The sequence below is a fragment of the Pollicipes pollicipes genome, unplaced genomic scaffold, assembly GCF_011947565.3.
Source record: "Pollicipes pollicipes isolate AB1234 unplaced genomic scaffold, Ppol_2.1 Scaffold_4219;HRSCAF=4965_pilon_pilon_pilon, whole genome shotgun sequence".
NCBI classification, from domain to species: Eukaryota; Metazoa; Arthropoda; class Thecostraca; order Pollicipedomorpha; family Pollicipedidae; genus Pollicipes; species Pollicipes pollicipes.
In genome coordinates, this window is record NW_023596448.1 from 36,523,639 (window position 1) to 36,537,587 (window position 13,949).

Consider the following 13,949-nt stretch of genomic DNA (forward strand, 5'->3'; position numbering starts at 1 on the left):
TCCACAGCTGCCGTAACACTTTTGTACTCGGGATACCAGGAAGTGGCCAAAAACCCAACCACATGGCGGTTTTGGATGAGTACAAATGAGTCCTTCATAATCGTGATGTCCGTCTCTATACAGCTTCCCTCCAAATGTTTACAAATCTGTTCAAGGCATGAGCGCGAACAGAATGTTTATGCTCTTCACAAATCAGTCATGAGGAGGCGAATCATCAAAATCAAATTGGAGAGTTTTGCTATATTCAACCTCTAAACTGAGCTGGGAGGCGAGCGCAAGCCGCTGAATAGTTGAGACGTTTCCGACGCTGAATTGCAAGTGATTCTCTTATTTGCATCGCCATGACACAGTGGTGGCACGTGGATAGGCGGCCGTCTGCGGCAGGTGATTTGGCGTGCGGTTTTCTATGAATGTTCGTTGCATCCTTGGGAATGAATGCGGTTCACCGTCAATGATAGGTTAAGTCATGTTCAAGTTTGAGTTGGTCTGCGTAGGGCATAGGAAGTGAGAGCTTTGCTAATCTAAAGACCGGTGCGATTCTGGTACACGTTTCTTATTTCCCGGTATTGTTCAAGGGCGATTCAATTCAACATTCCCACGCTTTACTTTTCACATTTCCAAACGTGGTTTATCATATACCTAGGTGGCAGCACTGGCTGCTTCCTATTGGGCGTCTTAGTCTGGTGGGTGCAAGACTTGTGCTCTTGCAGATATCAATACATGGCTCCTGATGGAAGCAGCAAGTCTCAAGCTGGTGCACCTTCCGGTTTTATTTTTTCCTGACACAAAGAAGTAAAATTAGTTTTTCCAAAAGCTGTTCTTGTTGCATCACGATGGAGTACAAAATATTTCATTTCACCTAGTCACAATCCTGGAGTACAACATCTCCTGGTGTACATTATACTAGGAAACATCAAGTTTTCCAACACTGGTTCTGGGGAAGATCACGGTAAAATACTGGTAAAAATCGCCTGGTTGAGAAATGACATTTGACCTGGCCTGCTAGGGTTAATCACTGACCTCGCAACGTGAATTGTGTTATATCTCGCGATTGTTTGCCGATGCCAGCCCTTTTGCACCAATGTCGCGTCATTCCTAACCTGCAAAAAGGCAGGGGTAATGTTTGCCCCCCCCCCCCCCCACCCTCCCACGTGACAATTTGTCTGACAAAAACGAAGAGTTAGGTTGAGGGCTGGCCTCGTCATGCCGGTGTGCTCATTAACCAAGGATTATCATGGATTAAACACTCATATCTGACCATTTGCAGCCAGCGCCCCATGGGCATAACACTGGGGTTTAATACGTGTTCCCATTTTGGGCTAAAAGAAATTTACCTACAGGCTATCATTCTGGCGATATGGGAACGGGACCTCCGGGTTTATCTGGATGCCCCAAGGAGTTAGGTACCATGCATTACCCCTCTCCCGACGAAGGAGGCCCTCTGTCTTCAGCAGTTGACACCGGATCGACGCAGAAATTCTTGCTGATGCAAAAGGAACTTTCGCCAGCGGCAATTTCGATAAGTTGAAAATGGAGCACTTCAACTGGAATCCGTTGTGTTGTAAGCACACAAATATCAGCATGATAAGAACTGCCACCTTTGTGACGCTGTCAGCCATAGCAGGCGTTTACATTCGTCGATACGAGATGCCATCGATACTGGAATTTACTGTGCCGTACGTCAAAGTTGTGATCGCAAAAATTCCAAAGCCATAGCCGTGGGCTTTTCGGTCGCGCAAAAAGAGTTATCATTTCGACCGATCGTCTCGACTAAAAACTAGACTGACTCCTGGGCGATATATGCGCACGCGCACGCAAGCAGACGCGCAATACCATGTGCACTTCTGGTAACCGTCATCTGACTACAGACAATACAACACAGGAATTGTGATCGTCCTTGGGAACGGACGCCACCGTCCACATAGAGCTTGTCAAAGCACGGTACACTGCTGCCCCAAACCAGGCCCTTTCCATCCTCGACTCTGGCTTCATTCACGGCCGGAGCTTGGTGGCGGCTGCAGAGTACAAATCATGGTCGTGGTTAACGCTGGGTGAGCCGGCGGTTTTTACGAATGCAAATAGGAGACGATCTCTCCCTGCTGTCAAAACATCCCATTTGATTTATCACCCCGGACGGGTCTGCAGCTCATGTCCATGGTCGGAGCTCGGCGGTCTGTTGCAAGGGGTTTGCAGACCATGAATTCCTGTCATGGAATTCAGACAGTGGGACGACAGACAGTGGGATAACTATGCCGGTGATATCCATCAGTAATGCATTATACAATTGCCAAGCGCAAAAGTCGAAGACATAAAAGCATCGATAGATTAGGACTCATAGCCCTGAACGGGTAGCTTTACACTTTGGGTACAACCGGTGTGGGGATAGCCACTACTACCTGGCGACAATATGGCAACCATCGCTGGATCTCAGTCATGCTCTCAGGAAATAGTTTGTAGGGATTAATGTGTGGTGATCATCTGGCACCCTCTCTTATGTACCCACTTGTCGTCAATGATCCAAAACAGGTCTCTGTTTCAGTGCATAACTTGGCAATGTGCGCAGCATGTATTAATGTGAGCTTAATGCCGCAATGGCGTGCAAGATTGTTCAGCTGCTGGTGTCACAGCAGCTATTTCGCTCAACGCTGTGGGCAGTGCCCAGCATCACTGAGACGATGGCGAGTTCCCGGGAAATGACGATGATGAAGACGATGGTGATGAAAAAATGATGATGAAAAAGACGATGGTGAGTACCCGTCATCATCCCAAAAGCAGGCGACAGTTTTACGGGCTGATGTATGCTGGACCATGAGGTTAGTTTTCATTGCATTAGTTTTACGTTTGTGGTGTAATGGATAGGCTTATAAAGTGCTGCACTGGTCCGAATGGCTCTAAATACTGCATGTAGATACAGCAGTACTAATAGAGTCTGTGTGATTTTAAAACCAAGGTTTGGATCTCATTGATATACATCCCATAAAATATTGCTGAGAAACAAGCTATGTTAAAACTACTCTGCTCACGTACTGTGCTTTTTCTGCAAGGAAGCGGGAACGTTTGACACAACCCGTCATTATCGGTGTTACAAGACTTGATATCGGACGCCGCTGAGCCAGTGCGCGGGGCGTCACAAACCGGTAAAGTCAACGTCCTTCAGACATCACCACTCCCGTCACTCCCGTCGTCTGATTTGTATTCGTCAGTTGTCCGATGAGATACGACACTGAATGGAGGTAGAAACGTGCTCACTGATACGTCATATCCACGGAATGGTGGTTTTTGGAATATTCCGTTGAAATTCAGTTGAATGTTCATTTGAAGTTCAGAATAAATCTGATTATATTTTACAGTATCTTGCACCAGTATGACACTGCTCCTGATTGGTCGCTGGTTAGGAGCACCGTCTCCACTCCGGTATCGGGTATGGTCGCCAGCTGTTCAGTAGTAGCCTCCCCCACCGCTCTGCTGAGAGAAAGCTCCAGCGTTGGAGGTCGAGCCCTGGCCCAGAATGCCACTAAACTGGGCATTGGTGGCATGTCCCGCGTTAGTACTGTCGCCGCCGCCCGAGGCAGAACCCTGCAAACAGAAGACAGGTGCGTAACACTCTGAGCCGTGAATCAATATTGAGCGGGCGACCGTGAGGGATTGCATCACGTTATGTCTGGATTGAGCAATTTACTCCCTTTGATGAACCGCTATTTTTAAAATACGCTGAAGCATTTCTACTGTCCAGCTATTGGAACAGCATTATATGCTTTCAATACAAAATAAGTAGGTATGTTTGGGCATTCACCATCAGAGCACCCCCGGCGAAGACTCACCTCCGCACGGGCGTCAGTGCTGGTGACTGATGTCGAGCCAGCCGGGCCTAGAGTTTGACCCGAGACGACGTTGCCGCCGGCAGATCCCGTCGCTGCACTGTGGCCTCCAAACCCTCCGAACTGATGGCTGACGGCTCCCGTTCCACCCAGCGTAGAGCCGCCGCTGAGTGATCCTGCACCGCCGAGGAGACCTCCCCCGTTGCGACCCGCGTCCCCGAAGGAGCTACCTCCGCCAAGATGACCTCCTCCGACGATCGCACCTCCTCCAAGGCCTCCCCCACCTGGGTGTCCACCTCCAATACCGCCTCCTACCGGATGTCCACCTCCTACGCTTCCTACTTCCAACAGGTCTACCTCCGAGGCTCCCTCCTCCAACATGACCACCTCCTGTGCTTCCTCCTCCAATAGGGCCGCCTGACAAGCTTCCTCCTCCGACAGATCCACCTCCGCCGAAGCTTCCCCCTCCCAGGTGTCCACCTCCGATGCTCCCCCCTCCAAGACTGCCACCACCGCCACCGCCGCCGCCACCGCTGCCACCGCCGCCGCTGCCACTGCCGAAGCCGAAGCCGAAGCCCGTCCCGCTGCCGGAGACCCTGCCGCCGCCGATGCTGCCTCTGTTGCCATAGTTCCTGCCGCAGCTGACGGCGCAGACGACGCTCAGCAGGATGACGAACCGCTTCATGGTAACCTGAGGGGCAGGACAGGCGAGGCGTCAGCTGGACGGGCAAGTCAGTCGTCTTTGCTACAGCAATCGGCAAACATTACCATCAGCGGGGGATGAGTTGAAAACGCTGAGATAGAAGGCTGAAACTTTGAACTCGGCTAATGGAATGTGTAATTGGGATTAATTCTCGTAATGACTACTCAAATATTGTCGTTCTTATTTTATATGCACTGCACATGACATTTTGGCATGTGTCTTTGTAATTTGTGTCAACTACTAATATTCAAGTTTGGAGGTTTTTGACGATATCGCCTAATGAGATCACCTATTCCCTTTGATTACATAGCTTGGATGATATTAATGCATAAGCAATTATAAATTCTCGTCGAATTGTTCCATGCAGTTCTTCCTTAGTTTCTCCTATGTCATCATAGCTCGCATTACGGTGCTCAGCAGTGTATACTTTGATATGACTTACTCTAATTCAACTTTAGCCGGTTGTTATTAAATAATTGTGAACGGGATGTTTGAACTAAACATGGGCTGGGTCGTAATGACATGCTTTCGAAAAGCGTTTCGGAGGCTACTTCTGCACGATGAGATGCTCAAATGTGTTACGCTTTACACCAGAGACGTACATCACCAGAAACTTATTTAAGCCAATTGGCATGAGCAGTCCAGGCCGGGTAGCAGAACAACTCTAAACACTCACCTTGTGTTGTGGAGCGAGGCGGACGACTGTATGCTGATGGCAAGCACGGCTGTATTTTATACATGACCTGCTGCAGATATGGCGGGCGTGCCGGTCTTTCCACCGATCCTCTGTTCGCGATCATCCTTGCAAGTCTAACTGTGAAGAACTATGTGACGTTTGCGAAGCCAAGTCCGGAAAATCGACAACCAACCCTGCAGCACGTGCTGGAGCGGGGCTTTCCATGGGGGCGCCTTACACACAAAATGAATGGTGATTTGAGGTGGACGCCTGTCGAATCATGCGACACTGAGCTAATATGGAGGTGATGGTTCTTCTTTTCAGAAGCGCCTCAGGAAGTTCCAAGGCTGTCACCACGCCAGCACAGGTAGTATATTTAGACGTGCGGAAACTGTAGCAATCCATCGATTTCTGTCAAGTGTGGTCGGACAAGTAACGGTCTACACATGTTAGAATGAAGGTGATGCTGCCTCCATCCGTGACATCTGATTTGAAATGGTTGGTATACGTGAATTACCTCATGCTACCGCAGCTGGAGTATATGTGTTACTTTGGTGTTTACGTTGGTCATTCGCGAACCCAAAGGTCGAAGCTATTATAAGTATGGTATTCCCCCACTAAACTTAATACCGATGGACTCTGCGGAATTACCAACCCACTGTGTATCGTCCATCTTATCCACAGTGACAACTCATCAGGATTTGAATTGCAGGGCTAATCAGCCGGACATGTTCGCGTCGGCTTGAGGTTAACACATTGCTACCGAGGCATCGTCAAGTAGCAAATGACTGAACTATTATCTTGATAACTGACTGTAAGCCTCACGTATTTCTTTCGCAACGCAGTGTCAGAGCTAGCGATCCTTGCGGCAGTGTTGCCTGCCACTGGAAGTGGACCGCTTGGCCACCGTCATACGACGGAAGGCCCTCTCGCAGCATGACGCGACGACATCGGTTTCCCCGGACGATGGGCGGCCACCCATCGGTATGCCATCTGACATCGCCCCCCCCCCCCCCCGGGGCAGACCGACGTCAGGCTCGCCCCAGGCCGGGAGGTGCCCGCCATGGAGCAGGTGCTCAGACGTCGTGGCGCGCGGGCAGCCGGCCCGGCGTGCACCAGTGCTGCCACCTGTGTGCGGTTCATGAAGTAACGGTGTCGCTGGTAGAGCCTTCAGAGAATGCCACATGAGCGGCACGCCCTGCGATAGCCGGTAATGTGAAGGTGGGACAAACTCCGGTGCAGAACCTATGAAGTATTCGAAGAGCTCAGTTCAGACCAATTACTCAGGCAGAGTCTTGGTGAGGGTTGTCGGAAGAATGGGGCAAAATGCTGACTCATTGCCCCATTGGGGCGATGAACCACCGTAAAAGGCACAATTGAGTTAGCTCACTTACTTCGAGAGTGGGCCAAGTTTCTTCATTTTGTTGGACACCTGCGCTGAGGAGAGACTCGAAGGTCACTTACGTTTTTGTGATATCGTTCTGTCGTATCGTGTAATTGTAGTCATGCATTCAGTAGCATGCGGCGATTCATTGCACATGCCTTCACATAAAATGCGTCTCTTGCATTTCTGGTTTCGAATTCAGACGCCTTGTTTGGAACACATCACGACGATCTACAGCCGTCGCGTTCGGTGTTTGGCAAGCTATGATTTCGCCGTCAGCAGGAGCGGGAGCGATGGGCGGTTGGTCGGCGGGACGACGCCGCTACATCAAGGTGGCCCTGGCATCCGTTTTTGACACTTGTTTAAAGAACACAATGCTACATACTTCAAATGAAAGGATAGATATGCTTGTACGCTGTCTTGCGTTTCATTAATATGTGTCTACTGACTTGTGAACTTGAATTAGACAGATGTTTTGAAAAGAATGGTATTTTACCTGGCATGTTTCCGTTGATCATTGACCTCGCAACATCAAACTTATTACCATTCACGGTTTCCTGCTAGGGCCAGTCCTATTTCTCCAACAAGAGAGGGTCGATAAAACGTGCCGACTTGATGGATACGGTCGGCGACAAATATGTATACTTTCACGCAAAGCTTTGTGCCAACAATGTTTTTGACAGATTTTTTTTCGATGGCCACGACAAAATAATGAAACGCACTCAGCGACTCCTAATGTGAGGTCTTTATACCTAGATATTATGCCTCCATGGTAACTAATTTCTTCACAAAATGCAAGCAAACTTTCCCGTAAAGTCTGCTACTTGTTTAATTAGCTGACAAAGACATGTAGTTTTATTTGTCTTGAGCCTACATTAGCAAAGTAGGGTTTCGTTAATGTAACAGTGTAAGTCCTCCACACGTGGTCTTCGAAATCGTCGCTTCCCACCGACCGCCCCTCCCCCCCCCCCCCCTCCCATCACAGGCTTGGATCGTCTTGCGGTGCTCGTAAAACCGTCGCCTTTTCGATACCAGAAACGCTAGGAACAAGTTTTTGGTGTCAACACACGTGCAATGGATGCCCCAGACGCCACCAAAGATCCGAGTGCGACTGTGCAACATGCCGGACTGGCATCCTCAGAAAACGTCAGGAGCGGGGGGGGGGGGGGTCACGCCATTCTATCTCCTTTCTCTCCGAGCGAGTATGGTTGTTCAGAAAGAAGTAGCATCCTGATGCGGAATTGTTTACACGTGTCAATACAATTTACTTTTGGGGGCACGGCGAAATGTGCCCACCAGACGACAAAGATGGCAGGCTCAGAACATGCCAAAGGTAGGATGAAGAGTTTGATGACGGTTGAGATGTGGCTCCAAGTGCACACATGATTTTCTTAACGGGCCGTGACCTCGAGAAGGTCCGCATTTTAGACGTTATCTCCCAGTTCCCCCGTCTGCCACCGATTCCAATTTAATCACGAACGTTTCCATTTCCCATGGCTATGAAGTTCCTTGGTTTTTTTGTGGTGGAGGAAAACAAATTCAGCCGTAGATCGAGTTGAAACATTAAGCTCTTCCGGTCCCAGCCGGTGGAAGAAAACCACTATCGTGATTGTATTACCTTATTGTCTAGGGCCGGTGCGCATGCTTTCCTAGCAGCGGCACTAGTGCATTCCTATTAGTAGCATTCCTATCGTGGGCTTCTGTATATTTGTTGAAGAACATTGTGTATTTGAGCGTTTTGTATGTGTGCATGAACATTTTTAAAATCGCGGTGATGAAAGAGACTTTCAGACCCTCCAGTCAGCCAATTGATCGTCCGGCAAAAGAGTGCCAAAGGGCCACTCGGAGCTTACCAGGGCGGGGTAGAGAAGCGCCCCCTCCCCCCTCCCCCTACCTGCCTATCACACTGCCTTATTTCCGAGTTCCCAGCATACAGACATCAGTGTAATGAGAACGGCTCATTTTTTGACGCTGTCAGCCATAGAAGGCGTTACGTTCGCCGATACAAGCTGCCACCAATACTGGACCCTGCTGTAGCGTACGTCGAAGTCATGATCGCAGAGATTTCAAAGTCATGGCCATGGGGTTTTCCGTCCCGGAGACAGGGTTGTCATGTCGACCGATCGTCTCGAATAAAAAATTAAGTGCTGGATGGACCTGAATGATATGTGCGCACGTGCATATGAGCGGACGCGCAATACCATATCCACTTCTGGCAACCGTCGCCTGACTACAGGCAGTACAATACAGGAATGGTCATCGTCCTTGGGAACGGACACCACCGTCCACACAACGCTTATGACTAAGCGCGTTGCATCACTGTCTTAAGCCAGATCTTCTTCATCTCGACTCTGGCGATATTCACGACCGGAGCTTGGTGGCGGCTGCAGAGTGCGAATCACGGTCGTGGGTGCGAATCACGTGCGCTTTTCAATCACGAATCACCCAGCGTGCGAATCACGCTGGGTGAGCCGGGTGGTTTTTACGAATGCAAATCTGAGACGATCCCCCACTGCTGTCAAAACATCCCATTTGTTCTACCGCCAGGGACGGCCATGCAGCTCACGTTCTTGGTCGGAGCTCGCAGTCTGTTACAAGGGGTTTACAGACCAGGAATTCCTGTCATCAACGGAATATTGACCACCGCTTCAGTGGAAACGGCTCATTACGTGAGCTGTAATCTCATCGTAATCTGGTCACCGGTTGCGTCATTTCAAGACGTGACGTCATAGGCACTGGCAGAGGCACGGCATAAAATATGGTGCCAAATGGCCCCGTACAACGGTGATACAACTTACCATGCTACAGTCAGCTGACCAATCCTGGGCCACCTCGTGAAACGTGGTAATTGTTAGGCAAGCGACTGGTCGAAGATGATCAACGGAAATAACCACGCTACCCGCTGGTGAAGTAGGACTTATCAGCTATAAACACAATGCTCGTTCGACACCAATGCATGCACAAGTCGTGAGTTGCGCGTTCTTCCAGGCAGCTTACGTACTGTTATATCTGCCGCACCATTACAATTGGTTTTCATCTGCTTGCCGGCTTAAAATAGCTCGGCCTGGTGATGGGCTGAAAACATTAACACGATCCAGTATAAACTCCACGATGTATGCATTAAAATTACCTGAATGATAATGTCATCTCGAATGCCATTTATAGCTAGGACCTTCAAGGTAATACTCGCTGATACCAGAGAGACTTTTGGACGTGGTCAAAAAAGGTTGAATATCATTTACAGTCCTGCCGCGAACGCGTTGCGGGAACGTAAGCATCTCGCATTATCATGGTGCTCATTAAGTGTGTTCCTTATATCGGATCCCAGACCAAAACCTAAGGTTGCTCGATAAATGTTGCATGCAATAGAGCATTGTTGAGGAAACAGATAGATGGGGATGGACAGGAGCCTAGCTACCGGGTGTGTGATGAATGTGGGGTACAGCACGACTGGTGCACGCTAAACATTGTAAAAACCTCCATGACGTCTGGGGTGCTGACGGGGAGTAACGGGTCTAGGATGTTTCACACCCTCTTGCGATACTGCTTTGTTCTTCAATGGTCTGAACGAACTGGATGCATCAACCGCAAAGGGTAAAAGTTTTAATTAACTGCATCGTATACTTTGCCACCTATTATACACGTTAAAAGGGAGGAGCTCTGATAGCTTCTTCATACGTGGGTCCTAGTTAGGTGGTTGTGCAAGGTATTGTGCCATTCGCTTGGCTAGCCGGCCGCACGTCGCATTTGGTGCTGTGACAATGCTCTAGGCTATCATGCCACCACAGACGTGGGGATAATTACGCCAGTGATTTCCATCAAAATGCAATATAACGTTACCAAACGCATACTTAGAAGACCCAATAGTAGTAGCAGATGAAGACTCAAAACCCCGGTTGGGTAGCTTTACACTCCGTATACAACCTATCGGCGTGTACCAACTGACACGTGGCGGTGGTATAGAAAGCCGCCGTTCGATCTCAATTATGCTCTCATGAAATAGCTGGTAGGAATGGTATCTGTGCTGACAACCTGGCTACCTGCCCTGACCCAACAAATGCATACCCACTTGTCGTTCACGGTCCCAAACACCTTTCTCTTTCAATGCTAATCGTAACGATGTGTGCAATATGTGTTGATGCAAGCCCTATCCGCTATGGTGTTCATGATCGTTCAGCCGCTGGTGTGAGAGCAGCTGTCGCGTTCAATGCTGTGAGCAGCACCCAGAATCACTGAGACGGTGGCCGAGTTCACGGGAAAAATTACAATCCAAGAGAAGCAGAAATATGTGAAACGAAAACAGTAGGGGGAGCGAGAAACCGTACCGGCACAGGGTCACGTGTTCAGCCGTTTTGAGGGTGACGAAAGGCTAGGAGAGAGAGCTCTAGAGAGGAATGGGACTTAAGACATGGAGATCACGAACAACCGCACGGGGTCTGGACTGCACACAGTGTACATTAAAAGCGATGCAACCCTACGGGCTTGTCATGCGTTTGGTGCAGAGGAAGCGCTGCATGAAAGTACACTCTAGAGAAGCTGGACTTGTCCTACCGCTCATCAGTCATCATCGAAGCAAAAAAGGACCAGAGTTTAAGGCCTGATGTATGAAATAAAGCTGTAATATAAGATAAGCTATACGTGCATGAGCTTGCCTTCTGTATAAATCTAATAAGGATAAGTTAAATAAACGCATTAATTTAATAAGGGCAACACCGGTCCGGTAGGCCGTGAGTACTACGCGCAAATGAGGTGTCACTGATGGCGTCTGTGTGATTTTGAAGCCAAGGGTTGGCTCTTACTGATGTTCATTTCCTGAAATTAGGCTCTGAAAAACATTTCAATTCCCTTAGCTCACGGGCATCGTTTTGGGCGCAATAAACCAGGAATGCTTCGCATAACCCGTCATTATTCGCAATCGAGACTTGGTTTTTGACGCCGCTGAGGCAGTGCACGAGACTCCACGGGTCAAAGCACTTCAGACATCATAGACCGACTTTAGCAGTTGGCACGGCGCTAACTTCAAGTACAAGTACATACTGCAGTGCAATGCAATTTGACTGAATCATCCGTCACTACGGTGACTACCTGCCACAGTGTTCATTAGCTGTCGCATTCGGTACTAATTGCTGTTATGTTACATAATTTTATGCTATGTTATGTTATGTTATGTTGTTATGTTATGTTATGTTATGTTATGTTACATATGTTATGTAACATACCGGGCTATTTGGAGGATCGGGGGTGAGCCTAAGCGGGTGCGCTCTGGAGAGGGACGAGACAACAGACCTGGTGAAGATAACGACCGGACCGTGCAGATTGTGCCTGGAGATCGTCTGCAGGGTATGCGGCGGAACCCTGCGTGCTCGGTGGATATTTATGGTATATGTTTATGTTTACTTTCCTTAGTCGGCAAGAGAGCAAGCAATCCCTTAACGGACCGTTTAAACGAACTACAGCAATATACTGCACTGAATAGCATAAATGTAATTAAAGAATAATATCTTAAGCTAAGAGAAGATGCCGCAAATTTAAAACATACCTGGCCACTGAAAGGCTGGACATACCAAAGCTGTCACGACAGATATACGCTCTAGTGTTGCTCCCTAATAAACCATTCTCGTTGCTTGACAGCCTGCAAAACCGACCGCTCTTTATCGCTTGCACGCGAGTGCATGGTAAAGCAAACAGAGTTCGGGTACGGGCGATTCGGGGTGGCACGAGCAACGGCAAACAGCCTAGCAAGATTTGAGAGTCCAGGCTGCATTGGACGGTGTTTCTTTGAAAGAGTAAAGCGTGTTGCACTTCTTGTGCTGCTAAGGATGGGGTCTTAGAATGAAGCAGAAGGCTGACATAAAAAGAAAAACTGTTTGCCCGGAGGTGTGAGTAACCAAAAAATGAAGCTTGTGGTACATTCGATCGACTTGCACTGCGTGAAGGTTGGCCGCTGCTGTCCAGACCACGCTGTAATATTCTAAACCGACCGCACGTTTGCAAAATGCGCAGCTAGTACTGCTCCTCGGTTGAATTTTGACCAGCTGGTACCGACTTGGAGGGACCAAATAAAAAGAGCAAGTGCTCGATTGCCCCCATGGACTATGTCCGAGACATGTGCATGAAGTTTACTTTGGTATGCAGTGTTACCCAAGGTCCCTTGAGTTTGCACACATGTTTAGGCTTAGTTTTATCGATATAATAATTGGTCTGGACAGGAGCACACCTGAGGGTCAATGTAAACGCGTTACATTTTACAGAGGTGAAGGTCAGCGCTCAACTGACCGACCACACTACCAGGTTATTGAAATCGCTCTGCAACGACATTCTGTCAGCCGGGGACGTAATGTTGCGAAAAATTTTTACGTCAGGAGCATACAAAGACGACCATTTTGTAAACGGGAGGCGTCGCGTGAAGGCCCGATCTAGCCAGCCCGGCCTGCTGCGTGCTTCTCGTTTTTCTATTAGTTCCACAGCGTTTAAAGTCATCATATAAGCGATAGCAGATCAAATCTAACGACCTGAAATATGAAACGAAGGTGTCGTGAAAAGGTGAAATAATTGCATTGGAATACGGTTCCCACGTTTGGTTCAAAACACACGCTAATCCTGAGATAGGCAGCGAGCACTACTTGTCAAAGCAGCACAAGCCATTTTCTATGGTGAAGTGATATGGATAATATAAACATTTACAGTTGTAGGATTTCAAACCCGATGTTTTGTTTTCAGCTATATTCACTTTCTGATATTCCAGTTAGAACAAGAACTCAAGCTAACGCACTGAACGCGGGTAAAACATTTTCTGCAGCGAAATGCACAGGCTCGACACGACTGATGATTGTTACATTCGAGGCCTGAAAGTTGTTCGGAAAACCTGCCCTTGCTCCGAAAAGCCAGTCCAAAAGACGTTCTTAAGACAATAGGCTGCAGACTTTTCAAAAAACACGGCTGTCGTCATACAGTTTGTATTTGTCAGGAATAAGAAAAAAAACAATGCATTCAGTAAACGTTGGAGCATGCCGAGACATGATTCTAACTCCGGCAGAATTTATTTTTAATATTGACCGGTTCTTGTGTTATTTGTTGTACCAGCCCGGCTTTTTAATGCCCCTAGAAGTTTAGTAGTATCCTCCGCCGCCGCTCTGAACGGAGACAGCTCCAGTGTCAGAGGTCGAGAACTGTCCCAGGAGGCCAGTGCCCCTGGCACTGCTGGCCTTCCCCGCGTTGAAGCTGCTGCCGCCGCCGAAGGCGGAGCCCTGCCAAAAGAGGACGCGACCGTTAGACACTGAGTGATGGGACGGGACAGAGTAGCTCACTCGGAGTCATCGCATCACAAAGTTCTACGAGACATCAGACTTTTCGACTGAGAAGTATGGA

At 48.6% G+C, this 13,949-nt stretch overlaps 1 protein-coding gene across 1 annotated transcript in view; it reads right to left on the minus strand.

Annotated features, from left to right (window-relative positions):
• LOC119095282 (acanthoscurrin-1) overlaps positions 1 to 5,719 on the minus strand; it is a 31,757-nt gene extending 26,038 nt beyond the window's left edge. The window contains exons 1-2 of the mRNA XM_037218140.1: positions 5,715 to 5,719; positions 4,198 to 4,321 (exon numbers count right to left, since the gene is read on the minus strand). Coding sequence (XP_037074035.1) covers positions 4,198 to 4,321; positions 5,715 to 5,719 — 129 coding nt within the window. The remainder of the gene's footprint in view (positions 1 to 4,197; positions 4,322 to 5,714) is intronic.
• Between the last annotated feature and the right edge of the window lie 8,230 nt (positions 5,720 to 13,949).